This window comes from Balaenoptera ricei, chromosome 8 (genome assembly GCF_028023285.1).
Source record: "Balaenoptera ricei isolate mBalRic1 chromosome 8, mBalRic1.hap2, whole genome shotgun sequence".
NCBI lineage: Eukaryota > Metazoa > Chordata > Mammalia > Artiodactyla > Balaenopteridae > Balaenoptera > Balaenoptera ricei.
In genome coordinates this window covers 102,212,458-102,234,160 of record NC_082646.1, presented here as the reverse complement: position 1 = coordinate 102,234,160, position 21,703 = coordinate 102,212,458, and the positions used below count along the sequence as shown (strand labels likewise).

The 21,703-nt window shown below is 43.1% G+C and overlaps 1 protein-coding gene and 1 long non-coding RNA gene across 2 annotated transcripts in view; both read right to left on the bottom strand.

The window, feature by feature from the left end:
• Positions 1 to 809: 809 nt before the first annotated feature.
• The window catches only part of LOC132369991 (uncharacterized), a 103,095-nt gene continuing 82,201 nt past the window's right edge, over positions 810 to 21,703 (bottom strand). The window contains exons 2-5 of the long non-coding RNA XR_009504504.1: positions 5,728 to 5,849; positions 5,120 to 5,259; positions 1,316 to 1,381; positions 810 to 1,222 (exon numbers count right to left, since the gene is read on the bottom strand). This is a non-coding gene — a long non-coding RNA (uncharacterized LOC132369991). The remainder of the gene's footprint in view (positions 1,223 to 1,315; positions 1,382 to 5,119; positions 5,260 to 5,727; positions 5,850 to 21,703) is intronic.
• Positions 15,538 to 16,491, bottom strand: LOC132369990 (olfactory receptor 6Q1). The gene has a single exon (XM_059929718.1). It carries the CDS (start codon positions 16,489 to 16,491, stop codon positions 15,538 to 15,540), a length of 954 nt encoding a protein of 317 aa, XP_059785701.1.

The window sequence follows — 21,703 nt, the reverse complement described above, 5'->3', positions numbered from 1 at the left end:
CAAAGCCCAGGAAGAGGTTTGCTTCACTAAAGCGGGGGAGATGCTGGCAACGTTTGACATCCAAAACCTCTACATCCTCCCAGACCAGAGAGAACAGACCCTGACTGTTGGACATTCTGACTTGAGGTTACCTCCTGGAAAAGAGCTGCTGATAAATGGCAGTGCTATTATCTGAAGGGCGCTTAAAGGTGAGAGCAGAGAGCTCCCCAAGGACCAAGCCCACAAGCACCTCTCACCCCCAAGCACCCAGCAGGGTTTGTTATGTTGAACTGACAGAGTACTTGGTAAGGTAGACCATTAACCTACACAACTCTGAGGCTGTTCAGCAAACAAAACCTTCCACAACCATTCTCTGGCTCCAAAAGCAAAGGAGTTTGCTAAAGGCAAAGGTGATTAATGAACAAATAGCAAAATAAATTTTATATATATATATATATTATCCCATTAAATGCCGTGTTATATATCTTCAGAAGCATGATTGCATAATATTAAACAATACAGATTAAGAAGATATTTAAATATTTTTGCTATTAGACATTACAATGTTTTCTAGTTTTTGCAATTTAAATACCTCTGTTGTGTTATAACTTGTGCATACACATTTAAGATCACCTCTGATTTCCTATAAGTATAATAAGTACTTAGAAGTAGAATTTGGAATCAAAGAATATGATATTTTTAAGAGTCTTATACGGTACTTATTGCTGAATTACATGGCTTCTTATCAGAGGAAAAATGAAAAGTTGGACTTAGAAAAAACAGGATTGAATCTCAAATTGCCACTTATTAGCTGTATGATCACAGGCAAATTCTTTTGTTTCTTGACTTAATGTGGAAAATAAAAACAATCACTACCTTATAAGAATGAAATAGAATTAATATTAAAATAACTTAGCAAAAAATTATATATAATTGCCAATTCAAGTTTATCCTGAGATAGCTAGTGTGTCTATGTGGAGTTGCTCTGTTTTAGCCTTGTAGCCTTATGTCAGGAAATAGACAATTGATGCCAAGCTTTTTTACACAGTGGAAAACAGCCCATAGAGCCCCATTTGTCCTTTCCCAGACTCCTAAGTATCTAAGGTCGCCAGGTGGGGGACTTCTAATGTAAGTGCAGTTGCATCTCAAGTATCATGCCATGCTTCTTGCAGTTTCCTCCAGCTCATCCAGGCAGGGTTTATCATTCCCTTCTCTAAACATCCATAGCATTTTCCACATGGTTCTGTAATCAGAAAGAGTAAGAAAATTACTGTAACAAGTATAGATGTTTTGTCCTCATCCTCAATGATTTCAACCTAGTTCCCTCTGGTCTCACCTTAGTCTTGCATGTCTTTTTTCTGTTCCCATGACTGTCACACCTCAATGGCCAAATACCCCCATCCTGGGAGAGAGAAACAAGGGAGCCAATGAGCAAGGGAGCAGAGTATTGGGGCTGGAAGATGCAAACTATTACATTTAGAATGGATAAACAACAAGGTCCTACTGTATAGCACAGGGAACGATATCCAATCTCCTGGGATAAACCATAATGGAAAAGAATATTTAAAAAGACTGTGTATATATATATATATATATATATATATATGTATGTATGTATGTGTGTGTATAACTGAGTCACTTTGCTGTACAGCAGAGATTGGCACAGCATTGTAAATCAACTATACTTCAAAAAAATAAAACAAGGGAGCAGAGTAGAGTTCCAGGGGAGAAATGAGCATTGCTTCCCATCGCTTTGGGGTCATCATTGAGGACTATTTCAGGTATCTTCCCTTCACTTCTCCTTCCCCAGACTAAAGAATCATTTTATCAGATCTTTCCAAGAAAATTCATTCTGCAAGCATGACTTGAATCTCAGCTGTTCTCAAGTCAGAGTGACTTTGCTTCCCAGGGGACATTAGCAATGTCTGGAGACATTTCTGGTTGTCACAACTTGGGGGGAATGCTACTGGCATTCAGTGGGTAGAGGCCAGGAATTCTGCTAAACCTCCTATGATGCACAGGACAGCCCTTCACAACAAGTATCTAGCACCTAATGTCGGTAATGCTGAGGGCTGAAAAACTGTAAATTAGTTGCCTGGCTAGTATTTGTAGTCTTTGTTTCTGATTCACTGTTGATTCATCTCTCAATTCTGTTTGGGCTCGGGGGGAAAATAAGTCCCTTGAAATAAAAGCTAAGGGATTTGATGAGCCCAGAATGGAGGACAAACTTCCCAGAACATTCAGAATATTATCCTATTCACTAGCATTTGGTATACATTCACAGTGTTCTGGGCACTGTAGTAAGGGCTTCACTGCATCACCTCATTTAATCCTCACACAATCTTCAAAATAGATATAACTGCTACCCCCATTTTATCAAAGAGAAAACTAAGGGTTAGAGAGGTTAAGCCCCAGGTCACCCTGCAGAACCAGAATTCCAGCCCAATATCCAGGGGCCAGCCCTTTGTCTGTGGAGCAATGATGCTCATATCTTTCTTCTCCTTGAGATTTCTTGGTTCCCCCCAGACTGTGACATCTTAAGAACTCATCTTTACCTGTTGTTCTCTCCCTAATACCCTACACAGTACTTGATGCATGGAATACATCGATAACAATTTGAACAAGAAAGGGAGGGAAGGAAAGATGAAAGGGGTAAAGAAAGGAAAAAGGAGATAAATAGGGTTTTTAATTTTTTAAGGTGGGGGAGGAGAGGGAGAAAGAAAGAAGAGAGGGAGGGACCAGTAAGTGAGAACGATGCTGCAAATTCTTCTAAGACCTGATTGCACGGATGCTCTTCAGTCTCCCCTGCAGTCTCCCCAGTGCTCTCTCTCCTCCCTTGTGCAGCTCCCTACCTCCATCTGCAATGAAAAATGTCCTGCAGGAACTAGGAAGTCAACCCTGTCTGAGAAGTCAAACTGCTGCTACAGTTGCCTTCCCTGCCCTGGAGGAGAGGTGTCCATGACACCTGGTAAGGAGGGAAGCTGGCCCTTGGTCAGCAGGTGGCCAGTCAGCAGCCAAGGAAGGTTTCAGTTGAGAGCTGATATTTACATCAAGGGAAGATTCATTTAATGGGGAAAAAAATCCAGGGAAAAGATCAAAAAGATGGTGTCAATATGCCCTTCCCACATGCTACCTTATAGCCATGTATGGCTATATATTCATCCTTTCTTTCATCAACCATGAGTTTGCCCAAATTTTGTGCCTATTTTAATGTCTGGCACATGGTAGGCATTCCATAAATATTGGGGAAAAGCCTCCTAATGATTTAAGCTGTTTTACTAAGATGTCATTCATTCAACAGATAGCAACTGGCACCTACTGTATGCAGCTACTGTGATGGGTGCAAGGGTGGTAACAACAAATAAGGCACAGCCCCTGGCCCCGCAGAGCTCATGATTTGCTAAAGGAGAATGGTCATTGTAGAATAGAGAAACTAGGCTTAAAGTCAGTTGCTTTAATAAAAGCTCAAGCATTGAGTCATGAAAGCAGAGAGAAATGATTAATTCTGATGAAAGATATGTAGGCAGACTTTTCACTGGAGGGGGTGGCATGTGATATAGACCTTGAACAACAAGTAGGGTTTCAAAGGCAATGAATCATGATAAGGATAGTCCAGGCCAAGGAGTAAGTTAATGAAGCCTCAAGGCATGAAAGCAACAAGGAGCCTAGAGTGACTTGAGTCTAGACTGGGATGGGAGATGTAGGAAGCAGGTGGCCACATCACAGAAGACCTTACTTGCCAGACTCAGGAACGTGAACTGTATTCTGTAGGACATGGGGAACCACTGAATTGCTCAAGTAGAAAAGCAGTATGTGTTTCAGTATGTGTTTGGGGGAGAGTAATAGGTGGTAGATTTACTGAAAAAGAAAGAGATTGCTTCAGGAAGACCAGGTTCAGAATCCAAATCAAGGAAAGAGTTTAAATGAGAATATATTACTGCTCCAGAACTCTAGCCACAAAGCCTATCCTTAAAATCACTACAGAAAGCAAAGCTCTGATAAGTTCTATCAAAGGAGTGACTTAGAAAAGGGTGGTTCCATAAAAGAGGAGAGTCTGTGTACATATTAAGCATCCCCATAAACATTCCTTATATAAAATAGGCTGATGAATGAATAAATGCATAAATAAATTAGCTGTGACTATGAATTGCAACATTGCCACAATGGTTGTTCAATTCAAAAGGTCAAAGCCTAACCAGGAGTTAGAGCTTCCGTAGGTTGCCGTGTCAATGTTATTTCACTATAGTCTGATGCATGATAAGCAGCGGCTATCAGGATTTCTGCCATGTGTGTTTTTGGCCCTAAATCTGAGGACATCAGGCAATCTGGAAGGTCCATCGTAACAAGACTGAAATACTCTGATTCTACTGGAAAAGCCATCAGAAGTCGTATAACCGCTTGACCATGGTAAAGTTTCCAGAAGCTTCCCCACTCTGTTCTCTGACCCAGTTTCTCTCTCTTCCTTTAGACAGTGCTACATGTGAGAAGTGCCCTGAGGACCAGTGGCCCAACAGGGAGAGTTGTCAGTGCATCCCCAAAACCCTCGACTTCTTGCCCTACCACGAGCCCCTCATCGCAGTGTTGGCTGTCTGCACAGCCCTGCTCTTCCTCCTTGCTCTGGCCACATCTTAGGCATCTTCATCTGGCACCACCACACCCCCGTCGGTCAAGCCAATAATCACAAGCTCAGCTACTTTCTGCCGTCCTCCTTGGCCCTCTGTTTCCTCTGCCCCTTCATGTTCATTGGTCATCCAGAGCCCCTCATCTGTGCCATACACCAGGCAGCTTTTGGGGTCACCTTCACAATCTGTGTGTCCACTGTGCTGGCCAAGACCACTGTGGTGGTGGCAGCCTTCCATGCCACCCGGTCTCACACCCAGATTAGGAAGTGGGTGGGGCCAGTTCTCCCTAGAACCATCGCCATGGCCTGTTCCCTGGTCCAGGCAACCTTATGTACACTCTGGGTGACCAGATGGCCCCCACAACCCATGAACTCTACAGAGCCTGGGTCCACAGTGACTGTAAAGTGTGATGAAGGCTCCTTGGAACTGTTTTATGTCGTGCTGGTTTACTTGGGTTTGCTAAGTCTGGTTAGCTTGCTGGTGGCCTTCCCAGCCCACCTAAATGTCCTTCAGCCCACCTAAGTGTCCTTCATCCCTGCGTACATGAGTGCCTGAAGCAAAGACATAGTAGCCATGCAGGTCTTTGCCATCTTGGCATCAGGAGCAAGCCTCATATTCTGCCTCTTCTTTCCCAAATGCTACATCATCCTTCGCCATCCTGAAAAAAACACAAAAGAACAAATGTTTGGCAAGCAACATCTCAAGTGAGAAAATCAGTAGTGAACAGTCAGGAGTTCCACCTTCTCAAGGATGCCTTCCCTAAGCTCATCAACAGGAAAATGCTCCTTCCTCTGAGCCCTATCACACTCATCTGGACCCCTCCTTTTCACTTAGTTGCTTCTACTTTGTATTTCATTCCATGAGAGAGAGATGAGACATGTTTGCAACTAATATCGTCCTTGATGGAAACATCTGGTCTAATTCATCCTGTGACCCTTCAGCAGCCAGCCAGTGCCTGGTGCAAAGAGGAGGCAGAGTAGTTGTTTGATGAATGAATAAATCAACGTCTGCAAAGTTAGCATTGGAAGAGATCTTTGAGGGGAGGCAGCAAGGTAAGATGTTACAGAAAAACCCAAACAAACTTTTTGGCCAACCCAATAGAATGGTCAAAAGAAGTCAAACAGACCTGGCTCAAATCCTCCGGGCTCCTCCATGTTGTAGTTGTAGGGACTTGAGCATGTCGCTTAAGCTCTCTAAGCTTCAGTTTCCTCCACTGTAAGATGAGACTAAGCCTTTCTCTCTAGGTTGCTGTGATAATGAAATGAAAAAAAAAAAAAAAATGTGTGAAGGTTCTCAGCACTTATTAAACACTCAAAAAGTAAGTATATAAAGTCATCAAGTACCTCCTGTCCTTTTACAGATAAGGAACTGATGCCAAAAGAGGAGACCAGTTAATCCAAGGCATCATTGTGCAGATGTCAGGAGTCAGATGAGTAAGTTTCAAGCCATAGCACTTCCATTTACTTAGCTATGTGACTTTGGGCAAGTTACTTAACTTCTCTGTACCGCAGTTCCCTCGTGTGTAAAGGAAGATAACCATAGCCCCTACTTTGTGGGGTTATCAATGAGGCGTAAATGAATTAATATTTATAAGGCACGTAGAATATTACTCAGCAAATAGTAAGAGTATTTATTAAATAATTCAATTAAATTATACATAATGGCAAACCTGAATCTCTTGATGGATTGCTGAATAGCCGAAACTTTTATGAGACTGTTGCTAGAAGCTAGGTCATGGGGAGGGAACTTCAAAATGGCTAAAGTATGGTCTTTACAAGCAAAGAGTTTGTGAGCTAACGTTTCCAACCTAACCTGATCAGAGTGTACTAAATGAATCTATTGTGAAATAGAGAGTGGCCAAGAATTCAGGGTAGGAAGACCCTGCGCTCACCTCCTCCCACGGGCACACCAACATTACCACTATTTACAGAGCAACTACTGATGAGAAAGACATGAAGACTAGCAGAAAAGATCTTCTACAACTAAAGTTACAAAGAAGGAACCATGACAACACAATTAGGAAGGGCAGAGATGTGGTATAATCAAGACCCATACTCCTACGTGGGTGACCCACAAATGGGAGAATAATTACAACTGTAGAAATTCTCCCCAAGGAGCGAGGTATCCAAGCTCCACATCAGGCTCCCCAGCCACAGGGGTCCTGCACCTGGAAGATAAGCCCCCGGAACATTTGGCTTTGAAGGCCAACAGTACTTACTTTCAGGAGAGCCAGAGGGCTGTAGGAAATAGAGACACCACTCTTAAAGGATGCACACAAAATCTCACATCCTCTGCGACCCAGGACAGAAGCAGTAATTTGAAAGGAGCCTGGTCAGACCCACCAGCTGTCTTGGAGAGTCTCTGAGACAGGCAGGAGGCAATTGGGTCTCACTCTGGGGACATAGACACTGGCAGCAGCCATTTTGGAAGCTCATCCAACCATGAAAACACTGGTGCTAGCAAGTGCCATTTTGGGATCCTTCCTCCAGCTTATTAGTGCCAGGCTGCTGCCCCGCCCACCAGCCAGGAAGCACCAGTCCTGGGACACCCCAGGCCAAGCAGATAGCTGGGCAGGGACACAGCCCCATCTACCGGTAAGTCACATGCCATAGGACCCTCTAAAACCCCAGCTGCACTGGGACCCAGCCCCACCCACCAGAGGGCCAGCACTAGCCCTGGGACCCCTGGGGCCCCATAGCCAGCCTATGGACCCAGTCCAAATAAACAACCTAACATTATACCTAAAAGAATTAGAAAAAGAACAAACAAAACCCAAGTCTGTAGAAGGAAAGAAATCATAAAGATCAGAGCAGAAATAAGTGAAATAGAGACTAAAAGAAACAATAGAAATGATCAATGAAACTAAGAGCTGGTTCTTTGAAAAAATAAACAAAACTGACAAACCATGAGCCAGAGTCCCCAAGAAAAAAAAGAGAGAGGGTTCAAATAAATAAATCAGAAATGAGAAAGAAGTTACAACCGATGCCACAGAAATAGAAAGGATCATAAGAGATCACTAAAAACAATTATACACCAATAAAATGGACAATGTAGAAGACATGGAACAATCCCTAGAAATGTACAATCTCCTAAGATAGAACCAGGAAGAAATAGAAAATATGAACAGGCCAATTACCAGTAATGAAATTGAATCAATAATAAAACAACTCCCACGAATGAAAGTCCAGGACTAGATGGCTTCACAGATGAATTCTACCCATTTAAAGAAGAGTTAACACCCGTCCTTCTCGAACTATTCCAAAAAATTGTAGAGGAAGGAATGCTTCCAAGTTCATTCTACAAGGCCAGTGTCACCCTCATACCAAAACAAGACAAAAGTATCACAAAAAAAGGAAATTACAGGCCAATATCACTAATGAACATGGATGCAAAAATTCTCAATAAAATATTAGCAAACTGAACTCAGCAATACATTAAAGGATCATACACCATGATCAAGTAGGATCTATCCCATGGATGAAAGGATGGTTCAATATCTACAAATCCATCACTGTGATCCACCACATTAATAAACTGAAGAATAAAAACATGATTGTCTCAATAGGTGCAGAAAAAGCTTCTGACAAAATTCAACATCTATGTTGAATTTATGATAAAAAACTCTCAACAAAATGGGTATAGTGGGAACATACCTCAGAGAACACTTTTCTAAAGAACACATACCGATGGCCTACAGGCACAGAAAAAGATGCTCAACATCACTAATATCAGGGAAATGCAAATCAAAACCACAGTGAGAAATCATCTCACACCTGTCAGAGTGGCTATTATCAAAAAGACAACAAGGGCTTCCCTGGTCGTGCAGTGGTTGAGAATCTGCCTGCTAATGCAGGGGACACGGGTTCGAGCCCCGGTCTGGGAAGATCCCACGTGCCGCGGAGTAACTGGGCCCCGTGAGCCACAGTTGCTGAGCCTGCGCATCTGGAGCCTGTGCTCCACAACAAGAGAGGCCGCGGCAGTGAGAGGCCCGCGCACCGCGATGAAGAGTGGCCCCCACTTGCCACAACTAGAGAAAGCCCTCGCACAGAAACGAAGACCCAACACAGCCATAAATAAATAAATAAATAAATAAATAAATAAATAAATAAATAAAGACGACAAGCAACAAGTGTTGAGAGGATGTGGAGAAAAGGGAATCCTTGTGCACTGTCGGTGGGAATTTAAATTAGTGCAACCACTATGCAAAACAATATGGAGATTCCTCAAAAAATTAAAAATAGAACTGTCATATGATCCAGGAATTCCACTCCTGGGCATTTTTCTGAAGAAAATAAGAACACTAAGTCGAAAAGATATATCTACCCCTATGTTCATTGCAGCATCATCTACAATAGCCACAATATGGAAGCAACCTAAGTGCCCATCAGTAGATGAATGGATAAAGAATAAAGACACACACACACACAAGAATATTACTCAGCCATAAAAAAAGAATAAAATTTTGCCATTTGCAACAACATGGATGGACCTAGAGGGTATTGTGCTAAATGAAATAAGTCAGACAGAGACAGACAAATCTGTATGATTTCACTTATATGTGGAATCTAAAAAACAAAACCAATGAACAAACATAACAAAACAGAAACAGAGCCATAGATACAGAGAACAAACAGGTAGTTTCTAGAAGAAAGAGGGGTGGAAGGAGGAGAGAAATAGATGAGGGAGATTAAGAGGTACAAACTTTCAGGTACAAAATAAATGAGTCACATGTATGAAATGTACAGTGTGGGGAATATAGTCAATAAGTATGTAATGTCTTTGTATGGTGAAAGATGGTAACTAGACTTGTCATGGTGACAATTTTGAAATGAATAGAAATATCGAATCATTATGTTGTGTACCAGGAACCAACATAGTGTTGCAGGTCAATTATACTTCAAAGGCAAACAAATGAACAAACTCATAGAAGAGGAGATCATATTTGTGGTTACCAGAGGCGTGGGGTAGGGGGAGGAGGAATTTGATGAAGTCAGTCAAAAGGTACAAACTTCCAGTTATAAGATAAGTAAGTGCTAGGGATATAATGTACAACGTAATAAATATAATTAACACTGCTGTATGTTATATATGAAAGCTGTTAAGAGAGTAAACCCTAAGAGTTCTCATCACAAGGGAAAAAAATGTTTTTCTATTTCTTCAATTTTGTATCTGTACGAGATGATGGGCATTCACTAAATTTATCGCAATAAGCATTTCATGATGTATATAAGTCAATTTTGTGCAGTACACCTTAAATTTTTACAGTGCTACATGTAAATTATATCTCAATGAAGCTAGAAAAAGACAAAAAGAAGTAAATAACCTGAACCTGCTCTGGTTAGCTGCTTGTCTTTGGGTAAATGAGGACAGGTGACTGTCACCCATGCGCTAGAGCAAGGACTGCTCTAAATGAAGCCCCTCCACTTCCATGAGAGTGTGGGGATAATGATTAATCCCACAATAACTGGTCATATATTAATTAAATGACAGTGGTCCTGGACTGCCCCCTGGGAGGGATGTTGCTGGATGGTGTTACACAAAATGTCTCAAGGTATCAAGGCATCCATTTTTCTGAGCAATGAGATTCATCTTAAGTTCCTGCCAAAAGGGGTTTAAAATGCTCCTATCTTGCCATGGCCTGCTGAGAATTTTATTTCGACCAATGCAAATGAAGCCACAAAGGAAACAAGGATAAAGATAAAGAAGAATCAAATTAGAGAGAGAGAGCTGTATCATCCCACAGTCAAAACCAGCATTTTGACAAATGTGCCATAGAAATCAGCTGCTAAGGGCTTGGAATGTGAAAAGTGAAAAACAAGAGACTAACCAAAGACTAAGAATCCTGAAAAAAAGAAGTGGGAATCCCAGCACAAGTGCAAGGGATAAAAAAAATATTGAAGGAGATCCAGATGGGCCTTAGTGAAGTAGACACATATCAAAGCCTTTGATAGCGTTACATAACGGTACGCAGAAAACTGTAGAGTTCTGATTTCAGAGTGTAGGTTTGGTCATTCTCCCTATGTCCCAAGTCAAAGGACTTTCTCCAAGATAGTTACCAGGTAGTCCCCAGCTAACAATTAAGCCAAGATTCTCATACCCAGAGTGGGTAAAACAAGATTAAACGGCACTTATTACAGAATTTATCTTAATAAATCTTGTTTCTCTCTGGGATTACTCCCTGTGACTTTCTCTGGGTATCAGTGAAGTAGTGTCTACGTTAAGCTAGCACTTCACATAACTCTATTTTACACTATGAATAAATATACCCCCAGAAAAGGAATTATATTCTCAGAAATCCCATATTTACAAAAATATGCATTTTCCCTGACATGATTTCATAATTTATCTTCATTGCAGATTGATCTATCATTAGCAGTGACTTTTCTTTTTTTTAGCAGTGTCTTTTAAAACTTTAATTGTCAATACCTACACATATCATACACCTCACCAGCAATCCAGATTCTGGAAGGTAGGTCTGGGTTTTATGGGGTTTTTTTGCTTTTGGCCACACCATGCAGCATACAGGATCTTAGTTCCCCAACCAGGGATGGAGCTGGCGCCCTCTGCATTGGAGTGTGGAGTTTTAACCACTGGACCACCAGAGAAGTCCCTGTAGGTCTGTTTTTTAAGGGAGTGAATGTTTTATAATGTAAAGAATCACACTCACAAAGGCCTTTTTTTTCAGTTTACTTTCTTACATCAGATTTTATTAAAGCAAGATTCACTTTTACATGCATAGAATCCTTTCTAAGAGTATGCCTCAGAGTTTTTACCATTTTATGTAATTTACCTCAAAATACAGATTTCTTCTTCAAGAAGCTTAAAATCATAAGCTTTGCTGATGTTTCCCACAGAGTTATTCTTAGAATAGTTCTCAAAATCCAGAAAATATTCCCTGTGTTTGAATTTGAATTCTTTCTGCTACCATAAATGAGAACTACGTAACCCAGTGTGATGGTTAATTTTATGTGTCAGTTGGCTGGGATAAGGAATGCCCAGACAGCTGGCAAAACATTAATTCTAGGTGTGCCTGTGAGGATGTTTCTGAAAGAATACATTTGAATAAGTAGACTGAGTAAAGAAGATGGCCCTCACCAACACAGGTGGGCATTACCCAATCCACTGAGGGCCTGAATTGAACAATAAGGCAAAATAAGGTCAAATCTGCTCTTTGCTTGAGCTGGGACATTCATCTCCTCCTGCCCTTGGACATTAGCACTCCTGGTTCTCAGACCTTCAGGCTCATACTGAATTACACCACAAGTTTTCTTGGTTCTCCGGCTTGCAGTTGCCAAATCATGGAACTTCTTGGCCCCCATAATCAATCACATCAATCAATTCTTATAAATCTCTTCAATATAGATATATATATATAGCTATAGATATCCTATTGGTTTTGTTTCTCTGGAAGACTCTAATACACCCAGTATATTTTGCTTTTTTCCCATCATCCAGAAACCTAAAAGTCAAATTCACTTTGTGTCAAATCTACTCAGGTCAGGTGCCTGAAAGTAACTACTGCTCCTGTCTTATTCAGATGAATTCTTATATTTGATCCAGAAAGAGTATCATCTTTACACTGTTTTTGCATCTTGCCCTCATCCAAAAGAATATAAAGCACATCACTGATATAATATTCAATAAATGAAATGGCTTTCAAAACATGTAATTTGTGCTCTCTCTGTTAACTATTAAAACTGCAACAGCGGCAGGCACGTGACCCAGGCTGCACCAATCAGACGTGCTCCTGTGACACAGTGGAAGGGAGTCAAGTGAAAACTTGACCCTGCAGGAGCCGCCCGGAAACATCCATTTCAGAAGCAACAGGAGCCAAGAGGGAGATGGAAAACTGCAAAACCCGCTTCCACTGTCTGGCCAAGCAGTTTCACCACCTGTACCAGGAGAAGCTGGAGGCTTTCCATGCACTGGTGTAGGGGGCTGCTGGCTGGACAGTTCCCCAAGACAGCCTGGCACCGCTGGGAACCTGACTGCGGACTCCATCTCCTCGGAAGATGGGAGAAGATGGAGTTGCCTGGGCACTTTATTTAAAAAAAAAAAAAAGCAACAGTTAAGATACTGGGTTGGGGCGGGGGAAGGTAGAGACTGGTGCTGTGGGCACCATTATGTAATCTGCTCATTACTGGCCAGTGAAGAAACATCATTACAGAAATTCTGTCCTTCCTCTACCTTATCCCAAGCTCAGCATTTTCCTCTTCCACATACTGTAGTTTCTAAAATCCACATTCGAAGGATGATCATTAATGTCTTTAGGAATGCAACTATCTACATACAGGGAACTATTTGAATTATAACTGTCTTTTTAAGCCTTACTTCAAGTGAGCTGACATTGCCATGAGATCTTCCTAAATCAATTTTCAAAGCACCATTTGGCATAGCAGGAAACTTGGTCTATATTTCAAATAAAAGAATGTAGATACAAAGAAGATAAGCACATGGGGCACATGGAAAATCAGCTGTGATTCTAGGGACTTTGTGGTGGAAACTGCTGGTTGTCTACCAAAATTTGTTCTCCCCTTTTTCCACAATAATCACATTTTGGCAGGTATTTGTCTGCCTAGCTATGGACTTTTGCTGGGAGGCAGAGATATTGAATAATAACCTCCGAACTGAGAAGGAACTTTGAGACCAAAAAATGAAGCAGGCAACTCCATAAAGTGCAATTATAAAATTTATTGTTGGTAACTTACATACGGTCAGGATCGGGCGGATGATGACCCAGAGGCATTCGCAGCTGCAGCGCACATCACCGAAAGGGGTACAGGGGAATTTAAAGCGGCCAAAGCTAAAAATAGAATCCGATCACTAGGGAGAAGCACATCTGCACCACCAGGAACAGGAGTTTCCCCTACATTTCCATGGCCATTAACCATCTGCGTCAGCAAAAGGCATTCTTTTAGTTTTCATATCAGATGAAGGCAAGAGTAAATGTTGGCTTCCCTGGTGGCGCAGTGGTTGAGAATCTGCCTGTCAATGCAGGGGACACGGGTTCGAGCCCTGGTCTGGGAAGATCCCACATGCTGCGGAACGACTGGGCCCGTGAGCCACAATTACTGAACCTGCGCGTCTGGAGCTTGTGCTCCACAACAAGAGAGGCCGCGATAATGAGAGGCCCGCGCACCGCGATGAAGAGTGGCCCCCACTTGCCGCAACTAGAGAAAGCCCTCGCACAGAAACGAAGACCCAACACAGCCATTAAATAAATAAATAAATAAATAAATAAATAAATAAATAGATTTTTTAAAAAAGAGAGAAAATGTTAATAGGGAACTTACCTGGCTTGGGTGCATTCCTTGTGAGTGGGCTAAAGCTCAGTCACACAGAAATGGGGGCGGGGTAGGACTGCAGGCCCAAGGTGGAGCTGACAAAATGGAGTCAGTATGGTTCACACAATTCTTTTTACCCTCCTTGCAATTAGATGTGACCTGTGGCTAACTTCTCTCCAGTAAAGGTGAGTAGAAATGATGACTGCTATATCTAGTGAAGAAACTTTAAAATACAGGCTGTGTCTCCTCCATGCTCTATGCTCACTCTTCTTGTTCACTGGGACCCTATGTTCATCATGGAAGTAATAAGAAGGCCCCAGATTGGGGGTTGGCAAATGGTCTCTGTCACAACGACTCACATCTGTCACTGTAGCACAAAAGCAGCCATAGACGATACGTATGGTGTGGCGGTGTTCTAGTAAAACTTGATTTACAGACACTGAAATTTTTAATTTTATAAAATGTTTATGTGCCATGAAATATTATTCTACTTTTGAGTTGTTTTCAACTATTTAAAATTTAAAGACTATTCTTAGCTCACAGGTTGTTATAAATAAGTGCTGAGCTGGATTTGGCCCAGAGGCCTTAGTTTGCCAACATCCAAGGGGATGTTGACCCTAAAGATGCAAGGAAACAGAAACTGAGTTTACAGTTACAGAAACTGTAAACTGTTACAGTTACAGTTTAGAAAATAAACTTATGGTTACCAGGGGTAAGGGGGGAGGGTAAATTGGAAGATTGGGATTGACATATACACACTACTATATATAAAATAGATAACAAATAGGACCTACTGTATAGCACAGGGAACTCTACTCAATACTCTGTAATGGCCTATATGGGAAAAGAATCTAAAAAAGAGTGGAGGACTTCCCTGGTGGCGCAGTGATAAAGACTGTGCCTGCCACCGCAGGTGACACGGGTTTGAGCCCTGGTCCAGGAAGATCCCACATGCCGCGGAGCAACTAAGCCCATGTGCCACAACTACAGAAGCCCGTGCCTAGAACCCGTGCTCTGCAACAAGAGAAGCCACTGCAATGAGAAGCACGTGCAACACAACGAAGAGTAGCCCCCACTCACCGCAACTAGAGAAAGCCCGCGCACGGCAAAAGAGACCCAAAGCAGCCAAAAATAAATAAATAAAATTTTAAAATAAAAAATAAAAAATAGTGGATATATGTATATGTATAACAGATTCACTTTGATGTACACCTGAAAGTAACACAGCTTTGTAAATCAACTATACCCCAATAAAATATTTTTAAAAAATAAAAATGAAAATAATTGGATAGCTAAAAAAGAAGGAAAGAAAGCAGAGAAGTGATGGCAAAGAAGAAGAGAAGCATGTGGTGGTGACTGGAGACAGGGAGCTTCCAAAAAAAAAGATGCAAGGAACTTGGATCCTTGAATGCCTGTTGAGCACATCCGCCAACCTGGATCACTCACCTTGGACTCTTCAGGAAAGAGAAAGTATCCTTCATTCTTTAAGCTACATTATAGTTAGGGCTCTCTTGCTACAGCAGACTAGCGATTTACTTTAACTAATACATAGTCCATAACTCCTGACTCCTAGGCCTCTGTTCCATTCCAGAGTCCTCACCACCCTCCTTCTAAAAAGCCAAGGCAAGGACACTGGATCCCCACCTGCCTCCTCACTGACCTTTCCAAGACCTGAAGGAAAAGGTTCTGCCCAGAGCTCCCTTCACCTCTTTGTTTCGAAGACTGTAGATGAGAGGGTTGAGCATTGGAGTGACGATGGAGTAGAAGACAGAAACCACCTTGTTGAAGTTGATGGAAGGAGCCACTTTGGTCCGGACATACGTAAAGAAAAGAGTGCCATAGAAGAGGCTCACCACAGTCAGGTGGGCTGCACAGGTGGAGAAGGCCTTCCGGCGCTCGGCAGCCGAGCGGATACGCAGCAGCGTCCAGACAATGTTGCCATAGGACACAGCAATGACTGTGGAGGAGGTCAGGAGCACAGCCAGAGAGACCAGGAAGTCTGCGGTCTCCTTCAGGGTGACATCCGAGCAGGACAAGGCTAGCAGGGGTGAAGCATCACAGAAGAAGTGATCAATGACATTGGGGCCACAAAATGTCAGTCGGGACATGAGGTAGATGGGCAAAATGGGGGTGAGGAAGCCAACCAGCCAACAAGCAGCTGACAGACGGATGCAGCTGCCCCAGGACACCAAGGCCCCATACCGGAGAGGCATACAAATGGCCACGTAGCGGTCATACACCATGGCGGCCAGTAGGAAACACTCCGTTGCCCCAAGGAAGGTAAAGATGAAGAGCTGGGACAGGCATCCAGCATAGGAGATATTCTTGCCCCCATCTCCCGCAATAAAACCAGCCAGCATCTTGGGCACTGTGACTGAAGTGTACCAGATTTCAAGGCAGGACAAGTGTGTCAGGAAGACATACATGGGTCTACGTAGCCGGTGGTCCAAACCCACCACCAGGATGATGGCCAAGTTCTCCACCAAGGTGAGCAGGTACATGGTGAGGAAGAGAGTAAAGAAGAGGAAGCGCGTTTCATGCACCTCGGCAAAGCCCACCATAACAAACTCTGTTATGTGGGTCCAGTTTTGGTCACATCGCTGCATATGTGAGTAGTCTCAGCCTCATAGATAATGACAACTCAAGGAGAACCTATGAGATGCTGGACTGAAGTATCTTTCACTTCAGGAGAGGAAAATAAAGTCAAGACACTATCCTTAACTCTCAAAAAAATGTATAGTCCATGAGGGGCACAAGAAAACAGACAATTTCAGTACAAAATGAAAAGTGCTAGATAGAAATAAGACAGGATATTAACGGGAGGCAGTAGAGGGGAAACTCAACCAGTCTTGAGGAATCAGGGAAATCTTCCTGGGGAAAGAGCTGTCTAAATTGGAACCTGAAAAATAAGTATAAGTTAGTGACATGAAAGATAGAGAAATAGAGAGTACATAACAAGTATAAAATCTCAGACATCAGAGAGAACATCATGCATTTTGGAAACCTCAAGTACCATGAAGGTTAAGAGCTTGGTGTCCTGATCAAGCATTCCTGGCTCCAAATACAAAAGAACCTAACTAACAGAGTTGTTGTGAAAATTTAAATTAGATAATCCCTCTAAAGTATTTATCATGATTGGGTTAATAAATACTAGGGAATAATACCCTCCAAGTCCATTCATGTTGTGGCAAATGGCAAATTTTCATTCTTTTTTATGGCTGAGGAGTATTCCGTTGTGTGTGTGTGTGTGTGTGTGTGTGTGTGTGTGTGTGTGTACATCTTCCTTATCATTCACCTGTTGATGGACACTTAGGGTACTATGCTTAGTGAAATAAGTCAGACAGAGAAAGACAAATGCTGTATGATATCACTTATATGTGGAATCTAAAAATAAAACAAATGAATGAATATAACAAAACAGAAATAGACTCACTGATATAGAGATCAAACTAGTGGTTACCAATGGGGAGAGAGAAGTAGGGAGGGGCACGTTAGGGGTAGGGGATTAAGAGGTATAAACTACTACATATAAAATAAATAAGCTACAAGGATATATTGTACAACACAGGGAATATGGCCAAGATTTTATAATAACTATAAATGGAGTATAACCTTTATATTGTGAATCACTATGTTGTACACTCGAAACTTATATAATACTGTACATCAACTACACCTCAATAAAAATACATGCATGCATACATACACACTAGGGGACATTTTTAGATGTTGACTTCTCCTGGAATAGATCATAGAGGGGAAGTGACTTTTGTTGAGCTTGAGGAACAGTGTAGGCCAACATCATGAAGAGCTAGTAACCAAGTTAATGAAGGTCAAAGCTGAGTGTCAGCCTGAGGGCAACAGAGAGCCTTGAAGAGTACTCAGCAGGGGAGCAATGTTGAGAAGGGACAAGTACGCTGTGCTGAAGCAGGTCTGGAGAGGAGGGGACGAGAGGCAGGAAGGCCAGGTTGGGAGTACAGCATGAGGTGTTGATGGCTGTGGTCACGAGGCCTGGAGAGTGATAAAGAGAGCTGTCAAGAGGACTTCCCTGGTGGCGCAGTGGATAAGACTCTGCGCTCCCAGTGCAGGGGGCCCAGGTTCGATCCCTGGTCAGGGAACTAAATCCCACATGCATGTTGCAACTAAGAGTTCACATGCCACAACTAAGGAGCCCACCTGCCACAACTAAGACCCAGTACAAATAAATAAATATTTTTTTAAAAAGAGAGAGTGATAGCTGTCAAGAGATAAATTCCACAGGACCGAGTTCTAATCCAAAAGCCAGTATCAACTTGAAATATGTGACCATGGGCGAAACACTAAATAATTCCATCTTGTAAAACAGGTAATAAAAACGGGCTCCAAAAAGATGAACTCTTATCTAACTTTAAGAGTAAGTGAACACACCAATGTAAAGCAATTATAATCCAATAAAGGTGTTAAAAAAAAAAAAAAAGAGTAAGTGAGAGAATATAATGTCCCCATTACTGTGGTCATTTTTTAATTCTTTGACTCTCTTCCCATTAAAAAATGGGGCCAATGGCCACTCCCCTTGAATCTGAGCTTTGTGGCTGCTTGACGACAGAAGAAGACAGAAGTGGTGCTGTGCCAGTTTCCAGGCCTTAAGAAACTGATTCCTCTCCCTGCTTCTTGGAACCCAGCCACCATGGTATGAGGAAGCCCAAGCAGCCTGCAGAAAGGCCCAGGTGGAGAGGAATTAAGGTCCATGGTCCTCCGCCCTGGCTGAGCTCCCACTGACTGCCAGCACCAACATGCCAGCCAGGTGAATGAGTCATTTGAGGAATCGACCCTCCAGCCCTGGTCAAGCTGACCCTGCTGACACCAGCCTTCCCTGCTGGGCCTTCCCCAAATTGCAGATTTGTGAACTCAATAACTGATTGCCATTTCTGTAAGCCACTAAGCTTTGGAGTGGTTTGTTAAACAGCAGTAGATAACTGAAACCATTACATACTTGTTCTGTAACCTTGGACAAATTATTCAATGTCTCTGACCCTTTGGAGGAAAACAAATCGTGTTTTGCCTATGGTCACCAATGCCTGCACTGGAATTTGAATCCAGGTTTGCCAAGGTCTAAAACCCTTGCTCTTTCCCCTAAAAATAAACAGGTTCCCTCGGGTGTCAACATTTCATGATTTGCTGGCAGTGAAAGCATGTAGAGATACAAAATCAGAAATAAACCAGGTCAGAGTCTTCAGATTCCTGCATGTATCTTCACCACACCTAAATCCAGGCTCCAACATCCCCATAGTGGGGGTCTACAAACACTGGTTTCCTGAACAAATAATTGCACTGCAGCCCCAGAGGCTTCATGCTTCTGTTGGCTCCAGGAAACTTCAGAGCACAGTTCCTGCACGTTTCTCCCCTTTGCAATTTGGCTTATCATGTAGCACCCTAGGAACAGTGCTCACCCTTTCCAGATACCCTTCCGCACTGCACACAGATGCTGTAGAAGCCTGCCTTCCAGGTTTCAGGGTAAAGTTTTCTGAAATGTTCATTCTTTTTCATAGTCATTAAAAGCACAAGATTTAGAGTCAGACAGATCTGAAATCAAGCCCTGGCCCTGCAATTCACTAGCTTGGTTGCCTCATCCGTGAATTGTTAGTATTATTGCTAAATCTTACCTGGCCTTCCAGCTGTGACTCAAGTTCGACAGTCTCATCTTCAGTAGGAAGACTTTCCCTTCCCTCATTCCTCCAAACTTGTATGCACGTAGGACCAAAATATGCACAGGGCACCTGCTCTGTGGCAGGTGCCATAGCAGATGTGCCCAGAGGGGCCACCTGGTAGAGAGCAGGTGCCCCCAGCATCCACCACGGGACCTGGCACAGGTGTTACCTTATGATAATGTCAGTTCTCTGATCCATAACTTAGAGATAGGATGCCAGAACCTGAGGGGGTTTGTATCAAATCCAGATGTTACCTTGAAAGAACGGCTTTTATTACTCAACTGCTGGACGAGGGGTAAAGAAGTAGGATATTTTGAACACACACACACCGCAAAGACCCACCCCCCACCCCCCCTCAGTGTGGAGCGCTGTTACGAGGCAGCCGGGCCAGGGGCTCATTTCCAGCCTCTTGCCTCCAGCCTGGGACGCATCTCACTTGTGGGCTGGGATTTTTAAGAAGCAGGTGAGCTTTCCCACTCTCTTCAGGCTCTCTCCCTCTCTAGTCACAGACTAAATTCAGAATACTTGGGGACTTCAGTGGACGGCAGAACCACACCATCAAAAGAGCCTAGATCCCTAAGGAAAACCCGTCATGCCTCCAAGATCAGGAGCCATCACACCTCTTCTGTCAAGAGCCAGATAGTAAATGGGAGAGATGGGATTCAAACCCCAGCGCATCTGACCTAGATGTCTGTGCTTCCCACACACACACACTGTGCCACCTGCCTCTGTTATTTCATGTCACCAAATGGCAAACCTGCAACCCTGGCTGCCAGCCCTGCCTGCGAGGTTCATTTCTCTGCAGCTCTGGGCCCCGCTGGAGAAGTCCCCCGGTGGGCTCCGGCGACCTGCAGGGGCACAGCGACACTCCCAGGCCTGTTAACCACATTGGCTTCCTCTCCGAGATTAAGAGAACATTATCAACCAAGTGTCAAGTAGGAAACAAACGGCCACAGTGGGGTTGGGGGGGAGAGGATAGGGTCCTATGGGACAATCACTGAATGAGGAGGGGAAGCCACCCAGGAACCTGGCCTAGTTTAGTGTCCTCAAAAGATGGTGCTCCCTTGGCTAAGATTTTCCCTAACAAATGTGGAAAAACAGTTTGAGGTCCATGCAGGGAAATTAAAATTGGGTTCCTGCAGCTACTTGCTGGTGCAGCTATGTGATAAGCCTGGTGGGAGAGGCTAGATTTCTCCCTGTTTCAGTTCTCTCTACCCAGCCTCTGGAAGACTTGTCCCCAAAGGTGAAAGGCATTGGAAAATGAACATACTAAGACCCAGACAATGATTTCAGAAACCAACCACCAAACCAAGGTGAGCAGACAATGGTGGCTGGGGACCACAAGGCAGGCAGAAGGGGCTACAGGAGGTGTAGGAGCTGAAGCCCAGGGTCCTGCTCTCTGGCTCCTCTCTGCTCTGGCTCCCTGCATCGTGACAGCAATAGTTACCCCACTTTCAGGCACACAGACAGCCCCCCGAGTTCACAGCACCACCTCTAAAATCAGAGGAGCTGGGCTTAACCCTGGCTCTATCAGGTACTAGCTGTATTTTAGAAAAGGTTCTTCCTCTTGCTGAGCCTCATTTTTTTTCATCTTCAAATGGAGGGCATAATATGTATATTTGCAGGGCTGCTCTAAAAATGGAAGGACGTAACATTAAGTGAAAATTCAGGGCCTTCGCTCTTATTGTTCCCTCTGCCTTTCTGGGTGACTTCCTCCTGTACTTCCTTCAATTCTCCTTCACATAGAGACCCTTTCTGACCACCTCTCTGAAAATACAACTCCCGTCACTCTCTGACCCCCTTCTTGCCTTGATTTTTTGGTCACAGATTCATTGTCATCTGTTAGACATTTATTTTGTTTGTCCATAATATCATACACACACACACACACACACACACACACACACACACACACGTAAGCTCCTTGAAGATAGTGCCTTTGCCTGTTCATCACTGTGTTGCCAGTGCCAATAAGAGTCACTGGATGAAGTCTGCATGCAATGAATATGTTGATATAATAAAAATAGTTGGATATATGCTCTGAGCATTATGCTGACCCAGAATGCTATTTTCTTTCCACATCCAATTATCCGTTTGAAGGAAATGGGAAGGAAAAGAAGGCCACCAATAC

Bases quoted from the DNA above. Each gene is read 5' to 3' on its own strand.
- LOC132369990 (XM_059929718.1), bottom strand. From the start codon at position 16,491: ATGCAGCGATGTGACCAAAACTGGACCCACATAACAGAGTTTGTTATG.